We start from the raw sequence: 19,598 nt of genomic DNA, 5'->3' as shown, positions 1-19,598 counted from the left end.
GTTACTAAAGCTTTTCAGTCTGCCTGACTGAAACCTGGCTTAAACCAAATGAATATTTTGGTCTAAATGAGTCTACTCCACCAAGCTACTGTTATAAACATGAGCCCCGTCAGATGGGTCGTGGCGGCAGTGTTGCAACAATATATAGTGATAATGTTACTCAGAAAACAGGATACAGGAGGTTTAACGCTTTCGAAATACTTCTGTCAGATATGCAAACGAAATCTCTCTTATCTCTTGCTCTGGCTACTGTGTATAGACCGCCAGGGCCATATACAGATTTCCTAAAAGAATTGCAGATTTCCTCTCAGATCTATTATGTCTATGTATGTCAAGCCTTGTCGGTTAATGTTGATAAAACGCTAATTGTCGGAGATTTTAACATTCACGTTGATAATACAAATGATTCGTTAGGACTTGCGTTTACTGACCTAATAAACTCTTTTGGAATCAAACAAAACATCACCGGGTCCACTCATCGTTTTAATCATACGCTAGATTTAATTATATCGCATGGAATTGATCTTACTGATATAGATATCGCACCTCAAAGTGATGATGTTACTGATCATTTCCTTGTATCGTGCATGCTGCGTATTACTGATATTAATTATATGGCTCCGCGTTATCGTCCGGGCAGAACTATTGTTCAAGCCACCAAAGACAGATTCACAAATAACCTGCCTGATTTATCTCAACTGCTCTGTGTACCCATAAATACACATGAACTAGACGAAATTACCAGCAACATGGGCATTATCTAATACATTAGAAGCTGTTGCCCCCCTCAAATTGAAAAAGGTTAGAGAAAAACGTACTGCGCCATGGTACAACAGTTATACCCATTCTCTCAAGAAAGAAACTCGTAATCTTGAGCGCAAATGGAGAAAAACTAACTTAGAAGTTTTTCGAATTGCGTGGAAAAACATGTCCAGCTATAGACAGGCTCTAAAAGCTGCCAGGGTAGAGCATATCCGCAAACTCATAGATAATAACCAAAACAATCCAAGGTTCTTATTTAGCACAGATAGATTAACAAATAAACACACGCCACCTGATCTAAATATTCCCTCACAGTTTAATAGTAATGACTTTATGAATTTCTTCACTGATAAAATAGATAACATCAGAAATGCAATATCAAATGTAGATTCTACTGCGTCTAGTATTTCAGCTTCATTCATCGCACCCAAAGAATTACTGCAGTGCTTTACAACTATAGGACAGGAAGAGCTAAATAAACTTATCAGTGCCTCTAAACCAACAACATGTTTATTAGATCCTGTACCCACTAAACTACTGAAAGAGTTGTTGCCTGTAGCAGAAGAACCACTTCTCAATATTATTAACTCATCGTTATATTTAGGTCACGTCGCAAAACCATTCAAGGTGGCGGTTATTAAGCCTCTTATTAAGAAACCACAACTAGATCCTAGTGAACTGGCAAATTACAGACCCATTTCAAATCTTCCGTTTATGTCTAAAATAGTTGTGTCTGCTCAATTGTGCTCCTTCTTGCAAAATAATTATTTCAGTCAGGTTTCAGGCCTCACCATAGCACAGAAACTGCATGCTGCTTATTAACTGCTTGTTAAAATTACACTTGCTTCTTACGTCAGACCAAGGCTGTATCTCATTGCTACTTTTACTTGATCTTAGTGCAGCGTTCGACAATATAGACCATGACATACTCATAGATCGATTACAAAACTATACTGGTATTCAAGGGCAGGCTTTAAGATGGTTTAGATCCTACCTGTTCGATCGCTACCATTTTGTTCATTTAAATGGGGAGTCATCTCAATTATCACCAGTAAAGTATGGAGTACCACAAGGATCTGTCCTAGGTCCTCTGCTATTTTCAATATACATGTTACCCCTTGGTAATATTATTAGAAAATACGGGATTAGGTTTCATTGTTATGCTGATGATACTCAACTATATATCTCAACAAGACCAGATGAAACTTCTAAACTAAGATAATAGATTGTGTAAAAAATTTAAAAGATTGGATGACCAATAATTTCCTCCTATTACATTCAGATAAGACAGAGATAAAAAATCTTGATATTACTTATTGGACCAAAAAAAAAAACAGTACACAGAATCTCTTGGATTACAATTTGCAACTAGACGGATGTACTGTTACGTCCTCTAAAGTAAAAAATCTGGGTGTTATATCAGACAGCAACTTGTCCTTTGAAAATCATATTTCCCATGCTACAAAAACAGCATTCTTCCATCTTAGAAACATTGCCAAGCTTCGAAACATGCTACCTGTTTCTGATGCAGAAAAGCTAGTTCATGCATTCATGACCTCTAGATTGGACTATTGTAATGCACTGCTAGGTGGTTGTCCTGCATCTTCAATAAACAAGCTACAGATAGTCCAAAATGTAGCGGCTAGAGTTCTTACCAGGTCAAGAAAATATTATCATATTACCCCAATTTTACAGTCTCTGCACTGGCTACCTATTAAGTTCCGTATCATTTACAAAATATTATTACTTGCCTATAAGGCCCTAAATGGTTTAGCTCCTGCGTACCTAACTTGTCTTCTACCACGCTACAATCCAACCCGCTCCCTAAGGTCGCAAAACTCTGGACTTTTGGTAGTACCTAGGATAGCAAAGTCCACTAAAGGTGGTAGGCTTTTTCACATTTGGCTCCCAAACTCTGGAATAGCCTTCCTGATAACGTTCGGGGTTCAGACACAATCTCTCTGTTTAAATCTAGATTAAAGACACATGTCTTTAGCTAAGCATTCACATAATGCATCTTATAATCTTGTACTGCAGTTATATCTGATCAAATGTACATTATTATTATTCTTTATCTTTGGTTGAACAAATCATTTTTGCTTAGATGGAACAGCTGCTACGCTAATTATGTCTCTATTTCTTTCTCTGTTTCTGCCACATAACTAGGAATTACAGAAGCGTCAGTCTAGATTCAACCCTTAAATGATCTGAGATGACCGAACACCTGAGAAGAGATGATGCCAACCCCTCAGAGGACCTCAGAGGATGCCAACGCTCAGACAACATACAGAATTACCATATTTTGCCATAAATTAAATATATTAAATATATTAAGTTTCTGCAATATCTAAATATATCTAAAGCTGATCCAGTTCCAAAAGCACATCACAGAGGTGACTCACCGATAGCGCGTGGGGTCCAGGAGGCCATATATCTCTTTATCCTCCGTCGAGATGCTGGCCAACATGAAGTAGAAGATGTGGAAGTTCTGCTCTCCCTCATCCTGATGAACCACACGGGATTTCTCCAGGAGGTACTCGTTGATTTTGGCCCCTTTGACTACAAAAACACAGAAATGAAAAGAAATTGAGGTTAATGTTCAATCAAAGAATACTGAATTGATTTATTGGTCTAGTAACACGTCCAATGGAAGTTATATGATCCATTACGGTCAGTGGGAAGAGCTTTATCTTTTCTGTGTGTCGTAAACAAACCTGAAGAGCTCTGGAAGCGGAGCTGGATGTATTTCCCGAAGCGACTGCTGTTGTCATTCATGACCGTCTGTGCATTTCCAAAGGCCTCGAGAAGTGGATTCACCTATTTAGACACAACCAGACGCAATCTTGTTAGGCAGAATCTAAACATCGAAATAGGAAGCTTTGCTTTTAAAAAGCATCCCAGAATGCACCACAAAGCTGGTTGCGAGAACAGCAATATATTTTGGTCACAACCATTTGTTTTCTTAGCAAACTGCACATGATCAATCATTCATTATTTCATTTCACACACATATAGATTTGTTTTTACTAATAAATATATATAATATTACTATTAATAAATATATTTGTTTATATACATTTTAATTAATGCATTAATATCTACAAATAAATAAATAAATAAATATTTAAAAAGATCATCCCGGATCATCATGAATGCTGACTTTCAGCTAATTTATACAAGAAACGGAATAAATATAAGTGTATGCATATATAATGTGAAAGGAGGAGAATATGAATTGTTGAGGAACAATGTTTTAAACTGTGCTCAGTCCACTATAATAACTTATAGCTTTATAGTAGCGTGTCAACTATTGACTCATTTGTTTTTGTTTATTTTCTTGGCCATTTAGACCAGTTTTATTAATGATATTTTATTTATTAATGATCAGCTCAGAAGAACTGATCTATGAAAGAGCAGCTTCTGAGCAAAAAGACTCTCCTCAGGGACCATACTGACAACTTTGGCTTTGAACCAACAAGCAAGAGAGCAAAAGGAAACAGGGAATCTGGACTGCTGAATCTCATCTTTGGAGTGGAATAACTGGTTTTAGCATCTCCAAAACTCACTTCTCTATGCAAACATACTGTAAAGTGTGACAACAGAAGGTTTTCTTCAAGATAACGGTCTTAAAGCACATCACACATTTTAGGAACAGGATGATGAAATGTGTTATACGGAAGCACAAAAGCAGAAAGAGAAGTCACATGGAGCAAAGGTTGCCTACTCCATGCGCAAATGGGGGTCAAAGTGTATCACGCACTTGATCGGGTAATATATCAGCAAGATTTTCCTGAGTCACAGCAGCGGGTGAAGTGGTCTGGCTGATGAAATGCTTTAGAGACCTTTAATGTTAATGGTAAAGCCTAAAGATAAAACGTTTTAAATTTTGGAATGATATAATTCAAAATGTATAGAACATTAATAAGAACATTGTGCTAACGTTTCTATTCACATTAGAGAAACCGGGCAGCTTAACGTTCCCACAATCAAAACAGAAAATGTTTTGACAACATTCATTTGTTTATGAAAGTTGTAGATCTCTGTAAACATATGTAAAGTATATCTACTGTTAAATTGCATATTATGAACGTAAACACTACAGGGTGAAAATATACTTTATTTCTCACTCTCCATGCAAACAAACAGTGAACCTACAGGAGCAGAAGTAAAACCGCAGCAATTACAGTAACTACAAAGAACGGATAGAACAGATGTCAATAAATCAGGGGTCTTCTTGGGAAAACATGAGCTTACAGAAGTGAGCTTTTCTAACTCAAAAACACATAGTCATTTACAACTTGTTTAAGCAATTTTCTCATTTCATCAGAAGAGATGATGTGCCAATAACTGGACATTTCATTGCCTTCAGTGCATCTCACAATAATGAACTCAGGAAGCTTGTTCAGTTTATACCTTGTGTTTTTTTTTTTTACCTTTTTTTGACTATGTTGCGCAATCGACATAAAAAATTGCCAACCTGCTGTTATCGCCTATAATTACAGATCTGAGCGGGTCAGATGGTGGAAGATAAGTACGATGCCAACGGCTATCAAAACACTACACCGAACCAGGAAGTATTGAAGAAACAAACAGAGATAACCTCTACCATGCACATCTGTTCCTCAAACCAACCAAAGACCTCAAATTACAGACAGATGCGCAAAAATATTGCTGTCGCACACACATTTTTTCAGATGCCACATGAAATCGTTTGAGTATTTATATACCAAGTTTAAGAGGTATGTATTAAAAGAGACTTTAGGTTTTTTTTAAAAAACAACTTGATTTGCTATTTATTATTATTATTATTATTATAAGTGGGCGTTCTCATTCTAAAACGCATTTGAATGGATAAAAAAGCCTCAGCTGCAAGGTTGGCAGTAGGTTTAGGTTTACACTAGCATGAAGATGCAGGGTTTCTTTAGGTTTTATGAAGGAATGGTAAGACTTTTTTAAAGACCCTTTTAAGACCAATTAAGGAAATTTTTAAAAATAATTTGTCAATAAAAGTTGCATTAACCAACACTTTAAAGTTTCAATATATATCATTTCATATTTTACAAAAATATGGTATATGTTATTGAAATAATTTTTACTGTACCTTCTGATGACAAAAAAGTGATATACTTCCACATCATTGTCTTGTTTTCCAGTGCAAATGTCATTAAATCTCAAAAAGGCATAAATGAACAACTCTTGTTTTCTGAGAAATTAGGTGAGTCAAAATAAAGTGAGTTTATGATTAAAACAAGAACAAATATTATTCATTCAAAAGGAAAAACAAATTTTTTTTGACAGATATCTGTTCTTTTTTAAGCATAAACTCATGTAATTTTGTGCATTTTCTCAGAAAACAAGACTTCATATCTTCATTTTGCATCTTAAGCAAATGTATATTGATTTAAGGATGTTTAGATATTTGTATTGGAAAGGAAAACTAAAATTCTAAGGAAGATATTCACTTTTTGCAGTGCTTGCAACATTTAATGCAATAACTATGAATTTAAGACTTTCGGCTCTGATTTAAGACATTTTTAAGGCCGCAATTTGTGGAAGGCCGACTTTTAAAGACATTTTTAAGACGTATTTAAGACCTGCAGAAACTCTGAGATGACCTCTACGCTAATAGACACGGACTAAAAGCCACAAGAGTCCAAGTTTGACTTCATGGGCTCTTTAAGCCATTCCCAAAAACACATTATAACAAACAAATTAAACACACCCCATATACCCATTTGAATTTGAATATGTCAGAAACCACACATGTGCCTTTAACACACACACACACACACACACAGTTTCAACTTCCTGTGTAAATCAAACACCCGACCACCTGAATGCAGCCGGCAAATCATGTCTCATTGCAGTCCTAATCTGTGCAAACCTGGTGGCTATATTCAAATGTAGACGCATCTGACGTGCCGTACCTGCAGGATCTGCTGCTCTAGCTGTGAGTTGGCCTTGCACAGCTCCATGATGTGTCTCAGCAGCAGTTTGGTGCTCTCGGTTTTACCCGCGCCGCTCTCACCACTGCAGGACAAATGGATACAACATATCAGATTGTTAGTGTTGTAGTAAAACTAACGCTGATGTCATGGGACAAGGCCACAAAAGTGGAACTCAAAGCGTCAAGATACAAGAGAACATATTTAACACCAGAATTGAAAGACGACTTTATCTGGACTTTATTTTCATGTAAATTAAAAACATTACATTTTATGTTTTACAACTTTTTGAAAAATTTAATTAGTATAAATTAAATGAGCTAAATTTAGAAACAAATAAGTAAATAAACTTATATTATATATATTTCTTTTTTTTAATTGACTTTATTTTTATACATTTTCCATTTTCATTTTAACCTAAAGTTTTAGGTAGTTTTTTTTTTTTTTACATTTTTCTTCATTTTATTGTTACATTTTACATTTTAACTTAGTTACAGTATTTTGTATTACTTTTTTTAAATATTTTTATTTTTAAATATATCCATTTAATTTTTTTTATTATTTTTTTTATTTCAGTTTTAGTTATTTTAGTTAATCAAGTTAAAACTAAAAGAAACAAGAAACAATTTTTTATTTAATTAGTTTTTTGTATATTTTATTTCACGTTTAGTTGACCTAACTGTCTTGAAAATAATGAAAATAACATCACAATTCAATGTAAAAAAAATCATAATGATACTAAAATTGGCTTCATTTTCAATATACAGGTGCATCTAAAAAAAATTTGAATATCATGAAAAAGTAATTTTTTTTATTGTAACATTTCAAAAAGTTAAACTTTCATATATTTTAGATTCATTACATGTAAAGTAAAACATTCCAAAAGTTGTTTTGTTTTAACTTTGATGACTAGAGCTCACAGCTCATGAAAGTCAAAAATCCAGTATCTCAAAATATTAGAATATTTCCTAAGATCAATCAAAAAAAGGATTTGCCAAACAGAAAAGTTCAAGTTCTTTAAAGTATGTTCATTTATGCACTCAATACTTGGCCGGGGCTCCTTTAGCACACAATCCAGCATCAGTGAGGAATGGCATGGAAGCGATCAGCCTGCGGCTCTGCTGAGGCACTATTGAGCCTTCAGCTCATCTGTATTGTTGGATCGACTGTTTCTCATCTTTCTCTTGAAAATATCCCATAGATTCTCTATGGGGTTCAGGTCAGGCGAGTTTGCTGGCCAATCAAGCACAGTAACACCATGGTCATTGAACCAGCTTTTGGTACCTTTGGCAGTGTGGGCAGGTGCCAAGTCCTGCTGGAAAATGAAATCCGCGTCTCCATAAAGCTTGTCAGCAGAAGGAAGCATGAAGTGCTCTAAAATCTCCTGGTAGATGGCTGCGTTGACTGTGGACTTCAGAAAACACAGTGGACCAACACCAACAGATGACATGGCAGCCCAAATCATCACTGACTGTGGAAACTTCACACTAGACTTCAAGCAACATGGATTCTGTGCCTCTCCAGTCTTCCTCCAGACTCTGGGACCTTGATTTCCAAATGAAAAGCAAAATTTACTTTTATCTGAAAAGAGGACTTTGGACCACTGAGCAACAGTCCAGTTCTTTTTCTCCACAGCCCAGGTAAGACGCTTCTGATGTTGTTTCTGGTTCAGAAGTGGCTTGGTAGCCCTTTTCCTGAAGACGTCTGAGCGTGGTGACTCTTGATGCACTGACTCCAGCTTCAGTCCACTCCTTGTGAAGCTCTCCCAAGTGTTTGAATCGGCTTTGCTTGACAGTATTCTCAAGCTTGCTGTCATCCCTGTTGCTTGTGCACCTTTTCCTACCCAAATTCTTCCTTCAAGTCAACTTTACATTTAATATGCTTTGATACAGCACTCTGTGAACAGCCACCCCTTTCAGTAATGATCCTCTGTGACTTACCCTCTTTGTGGAGGGCGTCAATGTTCGTCTTCTTGCCAAGTCAGCAGTCTTCCCCATTATCGTGGTTTCAAAGAACAAGAGATACTCTGAATTTATACTGTAGTGATGGCCATTTATTGAAACTCAAATGTAAATATTCTAATATTTTGAGATACTGGATTTTTGACTTTCATGAGCTGTAAGCTCTAATCATCAAAATTAAACAAAACAACTTTTGGAATGTTTTACTTTACATGTAATGAATCTAGAATATATGAAAGTTTCACTTTTTGAAATAAGTTACAATAAAAATGTTTTACTTTTTCACGATATTCTAATTTTTTGAGATGCACCTGTACATTCCTATGCACAATATTAATAATATAATCTAATTTATTCTAATTTTACAATACAAAATTGTTTACAATATGATTCAAAATGTATCTCGACAGCTTTTAAGAGCTCCACATACAATCCAAAGTCTGGAACTAATCAATATTTTTCACAAGAAGGTGCATGACTTTTGATCTGATTTCAAAGTAATTTGATATGGTCTTGGGAGCTACAATAACATCAAACATCATACCATCTCTCTGCTTTCTAAATATAGCAGCATTATTAATAATTGATGACACAGGCATACCTTAATGGTTGTGTTGTCTTGCCTTGTCATTGTACACATTAAAAGCATTCTGTCCCAGTTGCCTGAGTGATTATCAGCCTCCCTGCACTGGTACCGTCTCATTCATGGATGGCTGTATGGTTTCTAAGGGTGATCATTGAGCTCTAATGATGGTTTACATGATCAGAGAAAGTCTGTTGCCCACTGATTATGAAAGCAAAACCAATTTTTTGTATTTTGACTTTAGCACTGTTCTGTCCCCATCAATGCACAGAATACGACTGAGAAATTTACCATGAGGCTCCATTTCTGAAAAATACATTAAGGCCGACCTTTCTAATGGTAAAGCAGCAGTGCAGAGTCTCACAGGAAGGCTGCACGTAGGAAAAACCTTAAATATGATACTGCAAAGAGTACAGCTATCAACTATACTTATAGAGGAATCCAGGAACTAAAATCTATCTGAAACTTTCACAGTTAGTCTGATTCAGGACGAAACCAAAATTTAGCAATGAAAGTTTGTCAAACCAAACTCAGAAAGCTAGTCTGACGGTTTGAAAGTTTTAACAGATATATACTTGAACAGACCAATTTTGATTAACTCTTGAATGTAAACCTAACATCTGAATAATTGGAAAAGATCAACTCAGATCAGAAAAGGTTGAACGTCTGTGCCTAAAAATTCAAGGAGTCTCAAATTTGATCTCAGATTAGGGATTAAAAACCCGAGTTTATACCACTATGAAAGCTGTCTTTCGCCAAGGGATTAAAAAAAAGAAGTGACTTTTCACAATTCAGACTTTTTTCTCGTAATTCTGAGTTTTTATCTCACAATTCTGAGAAAAAAACCTCAGAATTGTGAGATATACAAGTAAGAATAGTGAGATATAAATTCTGAATACAATATAATTCCATTAATCATGATAGATTTTACATTATTATAATAATATTTTAATATTTTAACATTTCTGGTGAAAATTTAACTCTAAGTATATAACAAGTAATTGCACAATAGACAATGAGATATGAATTCACCATTGCAAAAAAATTGTGACTTAAAAATAACGCAATTATTTTATTTTTTAATCCTTGTGGCAGAAACAAGGTTTCCATAAATAACAGTATGTCAATAAAGTGTTTTTCAATGAAACAGACACGAGGACTTTTATCTGATGTGTCAAAAAATGTGAGGGTATGCTCCTCTTGTCTCTAAGTGTCTCACTGGAAAAAACAAACATGACCGGACAAGAAGAAGAGTCTGACACATATGACCATCATTCTAGAGTTTCTAAATACCCCTCAGACGCACTCTCCTGGAGAAACCACTGGTTCTGGTGAAGTCATTTGATTGTAACACAAACCTGATCACGATACACTGGTTCTTGGGTCCCGTGGCCAGACGTCCCAGCATGGACTGATACGCCCGGTCCGCCACAGCAAATATATGAGGGGGCAAAGACTTCTTCTCATGGCACTTATACCGCTCAGATACCTGCACAAGATAAATCAGTTTATGTTTTCTGCTCACAAATCTTCTTTATAGCCAAAGAAACACATTCTTACCTCTTTTTCATAGATTGAAAGATATTTAAATGGGTTAATAGCCACCAAGATGTGTCCTATATAGGTCTGTAAATATATAAAAACTCATTTAGTCATATCTCAGTGATATAAAGCAGTAGGCTATTTCCATACAGTCAGTGAATAACAACTGCCCCAGAGAACAAGAGCTCGTTGTTTTATCATCTCCAGAAAACACAGCTGGTTATCTTCAGGACTTTCACTGATGTGTGGTAAGTTTAGGTCATTTTACAGGGTTTATGTTACTCACATAGATGAGGTTCTGTGTAAAGCGTCCAGTCAAAACCTCCAGCAGACTTTTCTCGTCCAGCTCGGAGAGATTCGCCAGATCTTCAGGCAGTTTTTCCTCCATTCTTCGTCTCTAATGTTGTTCGTGAACTTAAAACCATAAAATCTTACTGTCTCGAATCACAAAACAACAGCTAGTGTTTATATCCACGCTCTGTCGCGTCCACGAAGCGGCTGACTCAGTTCTCTCTCTCTCTCTCTCTCTCTCCGCTACTTGAGTGTCTCTCTCTCTCTCTCTCTCTCTCTCTCTCTCTCTCTCTCTCTCTCTCTCTCTCTCTCTCTCTCTCTCTCTCTCCGTTACTTGAGTGTCTCTCTCTCTCTCTCTCTCTCTCTCTCTCTCTCTGTCATTTGGAAGTCTCGTAGATTGGCTGCTGAAGGGCAAAATATAAATGTCCTTCGATATTTCACTGCCTTGATGGAGTTCAGGATAAGAGTGGAATATAGATTCTCTCAAATGACTGACAATTTGCATGATTTTGAGTTCAAATGGTGTGTAAATGATGTTTTGCTGTCTCTTTGTGAGGATGGGGAAATAATATTTAACTGGTGATGTAAAGTGAGGGGTTGTTTTTTATTTATTTATTTATAATTATTATTTTTTTCTCTCTCTCTATTTCTCTTGATAATATTGCAATGCAAAAATTCTAATTCTGTCACCGTTTAATCACTTATATGTGAACCTGGACCACAAAACCAGTCATAAGATGTATACATCACAATAAATAAGCTTTCCATTGAAGTATGGTTTGTTATGATAGGACAATATCTGGCTGAGATACAACTATTTGTAAATCTGGAATCTGAGGCTGCAAAAAATCTAAATATTGAGAAAATCGCCTTTACAGTTGTCCAAAAATTATGTTTTGATATATTTACGGTAGAAAATTTACAAAATATCTTCATGGAACATGATCTTTACTTAATATCCTAATGATTTTTGGTATAAAAGAAAAATCTATCATTTTGACCCATACAATGTATTTTTTGCATATTATTGCTATAAATATAAATATACAACTTAAGACTGGTTTTGTGGTCCAGGGTCACATTACAAAGCTGTACGACTTTATTTTAACACAAATGGAGATACTTAGCAGAATGCTAATGCTGCTCATTTCCATTCAATGAAAGTGGATGGGGACTGGGGATGTTGATCTCCGAAAGGTACAAAAAGCACCTTTAAAATAGTAGCTCATATATTAAAGGTGGGGTAAGTAATTTCTGGTAGCCAGTGTTGATATTTGAAATCACCAAAACAAACACACACCCCTACCCCCAAAAGGGTCTCGCCCCTATTTTGATAGCTCTGCCCCACACATACGTACACAACCCAGGCAACGATTAGTTCTGTGAAACAAAGCAAAACCATTGTTACACCGTGTCTACAACGGACGCGAGCGGCACGACAAAATACTATAGAAGTCATTATAATCAGTGATGCTGTCTACACTGGATGCTCGGCTAATGCCCGTCCTGTGCACTGAATGCTCTCTCCTCCATATCATGAGTAGACACGCCCCTTACTGCTGATTGGCTACAAGTTTGTTTTGATACTCGGCCCCGACTCAGTTTTCTAAAGTGTTTTTGAAAAATGACATACCCCACCTTTAAAGTGCTATATTCCATGTCTTACGAAGCTGTATGATAGCTTTTTATGAGGAAAAGAAAATCCTCTTATTCCTGTAGTTCTAAAATCTAAACTATTAAAAATATTTTCAGCAATTGAAATAAATCTGGAATTATACAAAATATGAAAAAGATGAAAAAGATGACAAACTTAAAGGGGTCATCGGATGCAAAATTCACTTTACAAGTCATTTGAACATAAATGTGTGTTGGAAGTGTGTGTACACATCCATCCTATAATGATAAAAATCCACCCAGTGTTTTTTTTTAAATCCCTATTTTAACATCTCCTCAAATCAGGCTGTTCTGAGATTCCTGTCAGAATGATGTAGTTCTGTACAGACCCCTCCCACGAGAGTTGATTGACAAGGCCGTCTTATCTTAGACCCGCCCTGAGTGAGCTGTCATCCGTCCGCCATAGGCTTTTATCACAGTCCGCGTGCCATCACATCTGGCTCCGATTAGTAGCGTAAAGGAATTTCTGCTTGCTTTATTGTCAATGGACAGACAAAATTAAACTAATTTAGTTTAGTTGAACATTGACGCTATAAACTAATTGTTAAAACTGCGTATTTATACTGATTCCATACCATGTATCATACCATCCTTCATTTTAATGTGTAACATAAGCCTATCTGAGCGACGCGACTGTCAGCGCTGCCAGTCAGACTAATGAAGAGCACCCAGCTCAAGTTACTGCCAGAGGAATACTCGGACTGATTTAATTTAATTTTTAATATAATTTTGTTTATTTTTTAATTATATTTATCCCGCTCTTGTTCACAGTATAATGATATTCAATCGTTGCATGCAATCACGGAGAATAACTCCATTAAGATGATCAAACTTATTTTTAATTATCGTCTATGTGCTGGAAATATTTCTTTATTTGAACAACTTCAATTTGATGCAATTATAGAGGATTTCAATATAGAGTCAGCGTGTGAAAAAATGTGAGCATTATGTTTAATACAACAAGTTTGCCCTAAACCTTTCATTTAATCCTCCTACAGCCTTTAGTCATAATTAATGTTTTGAGCTTTGGCTAATTCTAATGCTTATTAATGTGATATGGTTTTCACGCTGTTCTGTAGTGAAATAAGGTGTTTAGACTGTGAAAAATTGCCTATACACATTGACCCTGCGTTCCATTCGGAAGGGTTCATCACTATGCCCTAATCCCTTCAAAGGGTTTACCCTCCTGAGTGAGAGCTTTGAAGGGTGTAGGGGACTAAAAAACTGTTTCTTGAAGTGCCCTTCTGCGTCATCATCCCGTGGCCACACGGAGGCGCCATCATCATGCAAAGAATCTGCGCAAAGGATCATGGGAGCCCGAAGTGTCCATCAGTTGTATCCTTCGAAATCCTTCATTCCGAAGGGCCCTTTGAAGTGGCTAGTTTTGAGCACTTCAGTTTGGAACGACCCTTCAATATGGCGGCCATGATTGTTTTCACTCCGAAGTGCCCTTCGGAGGGCGATATCCCATTTGGAATGAACCGACAGTACGCCAGTAAGCTCCTGTTTAAGTCACGAAATATGCATCGTGACAACATATTCCTTCATTTCATAATACTCTATTAATTGTTGTAAACTGAGATTAGTGTCTTTAGAAGATGTGTATGTGATGAATTCTACATAAATAATCCACAACGATGCCATGCTATGGGCACAGCTGTTGATAGAGGCTGCAGCGGAAGTTCTTTTATGCTACTATTTGAATCTTCCGCTTTTCGAACGCTGAAGTGTGATAAAGGCCTATTGTGTCGACTCCGGTTCAGGGGAAGACAAGAACGTCTCCGAGGCGTTTAGTTGTTGGAAGTAATAATGAACATAGCAGTCGTCATTTACTCCTGACATCTGAGCCGCTGAAGACGCAGAGGATTAACGTTACTTTTGCTTTGAAGTGAATGAACCGATCCCGATCTACCTAAATGCATCTATGTTAGTGCGAATCATTCGTGACCCAGCTTCATCTACAGAAGAAGTGAGTAAAACGTTTTTTTTTTTTAATGAATCTTTGCAAATCACCTTTCTTAATATGTGCTAGTTAGCCAGTTTCGTGGCTAAAGTAAACAGTACTGCTTGTCACCCCAGGGAAGAGAGGGGCGGGGTCAGCAGAGTCCTGAGCATTTAAAGGGACATGGACTAAAAAATGGCTTTATGAAAACAGAGCTGATTTTGAGTAAAGAAGGTGTTTTTTACACTAACATTGAGAAATTTTATATATTGTTGTAGGCTTTTCATTATGACCCTAAAGAATCATATCAATTTGTGGAAAATGGGTTTTTGTTAAAAAACAAACAAACAATAACAGTCATTTTTTTGGGCTTTATTATTTTTGGTCTTGATTTATTGTATTAATACAATCTCTTGTTAAAAAAACAATATAAAACACAGAAAAGTTATGATTTATTTGTTACATCATCTTAATAAGTACAGTACATTTGATCAGGTACATCTGTGAAACTCAAACATCAGATATTTGCCATCATATATAAAACAAGATTGCTTATAGAATTTAACTGCTTTACATTGTTGAACCTTTCTATTCAAACAAAACATTATCACAGTCACTATTTGGACCCAACTGTTCCATTACTGTTCAGACAGAACCTGTATCAACGGTACAAAAGCACTAATGACATATGTACAGACAAATGTAGTGAACAAACATCTATTTCATTTCGATATCAGATGTCGGCACTGGCTTTCGTTCTGCTTTCTTGCTTTTCCTATGAATGAAAAGAAACATTTTACATACTTTCTCAAAAAAGATAAAGTTTTAACAGGGGAATATGACTGCATATGGGCATTTTGCTGTCAAAATTTCATCACTTGATACTTACTTTTGGAGCACAATCACCACAATCGCAGAAATGAGAGCACCAGCGAACACAATCCCACCCAAAACACCCACAATCAGCCCTGAGAGAGGAAAAAGGCATTATAAAAACATGTTTATATGGACTCTTGAATAATGGCTTTTTAATGCACGGATGCAATGAACGATGAAACGTGCAGCTCAAGCATCAGCTAAGCTTTTAGGCCAAACCACAACAGTAGCAACAATTAAGATATGAAAATATAAATAGTTAGTGAGTTTACCTGCATTAACAGTCTTCTCATCAGGGTTTGGCAGGTCTGCAGCTCCCAAAAGGCGTCCAGACTGTGCTGTAAAAATGCATTCACACAGTCAGAACAGACTGGCCTCTAGTGGACAATACACGAACACACACTGAACAAGCTGCTGAACATTTTCAGTAGCCCCTCACTGCAGAACAAAGATCCAGGGGTAGGTGGGTAGGTTTAGGGTTGGGGATGGGTGGGCTTAGGGATCAGGGGGTGGGGACAGGTAGGTTTAGGTATATGTAAGGTGGGAGGAGTTGGATCTAGATCCAACCACACCCCCTGGATCTTGTGTTCTGTAGTGAGGACCATCTCAACATTTTAGGAAATTATGCAAACAAATCATCTTAAATTTCTACCATTTAAAATAGTTGTTTCCTATGTGAATATATTCTAAAATACAATGTATTCCTGAATTTTCAGCATCAGTCTTCTCCTCTTTATATTTCCGAAGTTTAAACTGTTGTAAAGACACTAACAACTAACTTCCAGTGAAACTGATGGTTTGATTATTAACCCATGTGCACTGTCAGAAAAAAACGTCACTGGGCCATTACTCTTTCAAAATATACACTTTTGGTACATTCTTTTTGTACATTTTATGTACTAATATGTACTTTTAAAGTACTAATACACTCTTAAAAATAAAGGTGCTTCACGATGGAAGAACCTTTTTTGTCTAAATGTTCCATAAAGAACTTTTAACATCTGCAGAACCTTTCTGTTTCACAAAAGGTGCCGAAAGAAGGTTCTTTAGACTATAAAAAGATAAAGAGATGGTTCTTTAAAGACCTTTGACTGAATGGTTATATGGCATCGGTGAAGAACCTTTTAAGCACCTTTATTTTTAAGAGTGTGTGGGGGAAATTAGGTGTACCTTTTAGCTTTTGCACCGCAACAGTGACACCATTGTACCTTTTTTCCTGAGTTGAGTGGAAATCTCAACTGTTTAGTTGCATGTTATTTACATTATACTGATTAAAAATGGCGAAACGAGACCTGAACTGACCGAGACACATTTTCTGACAATCCTCCCGAGAATCAAAACGGTTGCCATTTCCTTGGCAGCCTCCATATAAGAACATGCGGCACATCTTCTCTTCATTGTTGTAATAATACTTGGGAATGATGGCAAAACAGGCGCCTACGTTCTTTGCCAGAGAACAGACATTATCTGAGGGACACGAAGGAAAAAGCATGAAACATCAATCACTTATGTCAAATCAACAAATACAGTATTTACTAGTTAATTTACCCTCATCCGGGTAGATTTCTTCTGCTTTGGGTGAACATGCTTTCACACAGTCTCTATCGCTATCGAAGCGGTTGCTGTTGCCACCTTCGCCTTTATAGAAGAACGGGACGCAGTGCTGTAACTGCGGATCATAGAAATATTTCAACAGCTTTGCCTTTCCTTTTCCTTCATCACTGGACTCTGTGCACCGTGGGCCTGAAAAAGTCAAATGACTCATTATTATCTCATTAACTTCGTCAAGCATTTGGACACACCGAAAATGTTTTTCATTTCTAAAGGCTTCTGCATAAATTATTTTAATAATAATTTATCAAATATATATTTTTTAAATGTTGCAGTTGATAGAAAAGTTTATTTAAATTTTTTAAATACATTTGTATTTAATAACAATTTAAATATTGAATTATTTGTTCTGTATTTGACATTAAAGTTTATTTTATTTTTTTAAATAATTTTTTATTTTATTTTATTAATAATTTAAATATTTGTTCTGTTCAACAATAAGGTTGATTTTATTTCATAAAAAATATTATTATTGTAATAATTTGTTGTGTGCTTGACAATAAAGTAGATTTTATTTTTTAAAAATATTTTTATAATTACAATATTTCAATATTAAAAACAATAGTTAAAAAGAAACATTTAAAAGTAAGATGCAAACAGCTCAATCAGAGCCATTTGCAGCACATTAGGCATAAGATTAAAAATAAATGTGTGCACATTGTGAATAAATTTAATGAACTTGGTTTCACTTCCCTGATGACCTTTCAGTAAGTTCACATATTAACCTCAAACACAGATTATGATAAAACGTGTGGCTTTGACAAGTGTGTTTATAGGTTATCCTAGAACGATCATTTTTATTAAAATAAAATTATTTGCAAATAGATCAAATGCATTACTTTACAGTAAATTGTAGTTCTCTTGCTATTTTTCTGCCATAATTAAGAATGAATGTGTGTCCAAACCTTTGAATTGCAGTGAATAAATTGTTAAAGGCAACAGAGATGTCTATTAGAATTATCAATATTATCAACACTTTTAATCCAGACACTTCCTGTAAAGCAAGCATGTACAATAACTCCAGAAATCACAGGTTTTGTCAGAACTCACCCACTGATGAAGCAGAAATGCCTCCGAACCCTAGAAGCGCCAGAAAAACATACAGTGTCGATTTTCTCATGGTGGGATTCTTCAGATTTGACTGGGTTTGGTCCAGTGAAGCTCCAGCAGCTGCTCGTTCTGCTCGTTCTTCGACTAGCTCAGCTCGAGTCAGGCTACCCTAACCCTTTAGAACCTCTTATCAACTCAGTTTTTATGATCAGGGTGTGTTTCTCTCACATAGAGGACAGTTTCTGCCATAAAACCTGTCGATGATTCCTCTTATGGTCTCGTTGCACAGTTTCGAACTGAAATAATCCAACTACTCTCCCAGAAACCTGTTCATGATTGCACATAAAACTGAGAAATGATTCATTTGGGGCCCGAGGGATGAGGCAGTAGGTGAAGTTTGTGATACAATAAACATATTTAATTTGAAAACATTTTATATTTTATTGAAATGAATGGCAAGCAAGGTCTCATTTGTCCTGTTTCTCCGGCAGACCCAATTAACTCAAATAAAGAAAGTCCAACGGACTTGAATGTTAAGCTTAACATTCATTGGACAAACAACAAAACATTCAGTCTGACAAATATTAAATTATTATTTTAATATTTTAAATTATTTAAATATTAATGTTCACAGGACAAACAGCAAAAGATTAATTGTGATGAATATTAAACAACGATTTTAATAATATTTTAAACATTGCATTAAAATATGTATTAATTCTGATAAACAATAAATTATTTGAACAATAATTGTAATCATGTTAAAAGGACAAACGACAGAAGATCAGAATAAAAGACAGATATAATATTCTGATAAATATTAATGATTATTTTAAATTTAAATATTGCATTAAAATTTGTTAATTTTGATAAATAATAATTTATTCAAGAATGTAAATGTTTACATATTGTTTTAAAATTTGTATTTTAATAATAATAGTTTTGAATTATTTAATAGTTAAAACTTTAATGTTGCGCTTGATCCATTTTGCGAGAAAATTATGAAAACTGGTGTGAGCTTGTGCGCAGCCCCTTAATATTGAGTTCTGATTGGCCAATCGCTGTTATTTAGTTTGTAAATTATTATTTGTAGAGAATATTAATATTTCATTTGTAGGACGAGTTTTAGGCCTACATAATACATAGCATACTAATCTAAAGGGAATGGTAAGGGAGATTTTACAGAGGAGATGCTTTTGGTCTTTTTTTTTTTTTTTAACAAGGGGGATCCCATCCTCAATTCGAGCCTTGGAAATATGCATATTGTATTTGGAAAAACTTTTTTTTTTGCTTATTTCAATTAATCTCATAAAACTTGTTTAAACATGGTTGAAGGAGCGAAAAGTGGCGAAACAGACAAA

General features: G+C 35.6%; 2 protein-coding genes across 2 annotated transcripts in view; both read right to left on the bottom strand.

Annotated features, from left to right (window-relative positions):
• Positions 1 to 11,317, bottom strand: part of LOC306864159 (myosin-IIIb-like) — a 50,260-nt gene extending 38,943 nt beyond the window's left edge. Inside the window, exons 1-6 of the mRNA XM_079407912.1 lie at positions 11,080 to 11,317; positions 10,812 to 10,877; positions 10,610 to 10,740; positions 6,690 to 6,792; positions 3,477 to 3,579; positions 3,165 to 3,321 (exon numbers count right to left, since the gene is read on the bottom strand). Of these exons, the coding sequence (XP_079264038.1) occupies positions 3,165 to 3,321; positions 3,477 to 3,579; positions 6,690 to 6,792; positions 10,610 to 10,740; positions 10,812 to 10,877; positions 11,080 to 11,181 (662 nt within the window). The 5' untranslated portion in view covers positions 11,182 to 11,317. The remainder of the gene's footprint in view (positions 1 to 3,164; positions 3,322 to 3,476; positions 3,580 to 6,689; positions 6,793 to 10,609; positions 10,741 to 10,811; positions 10,878 to 11,079) is intronic.
• Positions 11,318 to 15,417: 4,100 nt separating this feature from the next.
• Positions 15,418 to 18,307, bottom strand: LOC306863821 (BPTI/Kunitz domain-containing protein-like; the record flags this gene model as incomplete). Its single annotated transcript, XM_079407365.1, has 6 exons — positions 15,418 to 15,475; positions 15,590 to 15,668; positions 15,849 to 15,914; positions 16,879 to 17,043; positions 17,125 to 17,319; positions 18,238 to 18,307. The coding sequence occupies 6 exons, from the start codon at positions 18,305 to 18,307 to the stop codon at positions 15,418 to 15,420; spliced, it is 633 nt and encodes a 210-aa protein (XP_079263491.1).
• Positions 18,308 to 19,598: the final 1,291 nt, after the last annotated feature.

Source organism: Barbus barbus (assembly GCF_936440315.1).
Source record: "Barbus barbus genome assembly, chromosome: 45".
NCBI lineage: Eukaryota > Metazoa > Chordata > Actinopteri > Cypriniformes > Cyprinidae > Barbus > Barbus barbus.
Note: the sequence above shows the minus strand (reverse complement) of the source record. Positions and strands in the feature narration are given on the sequence as shown.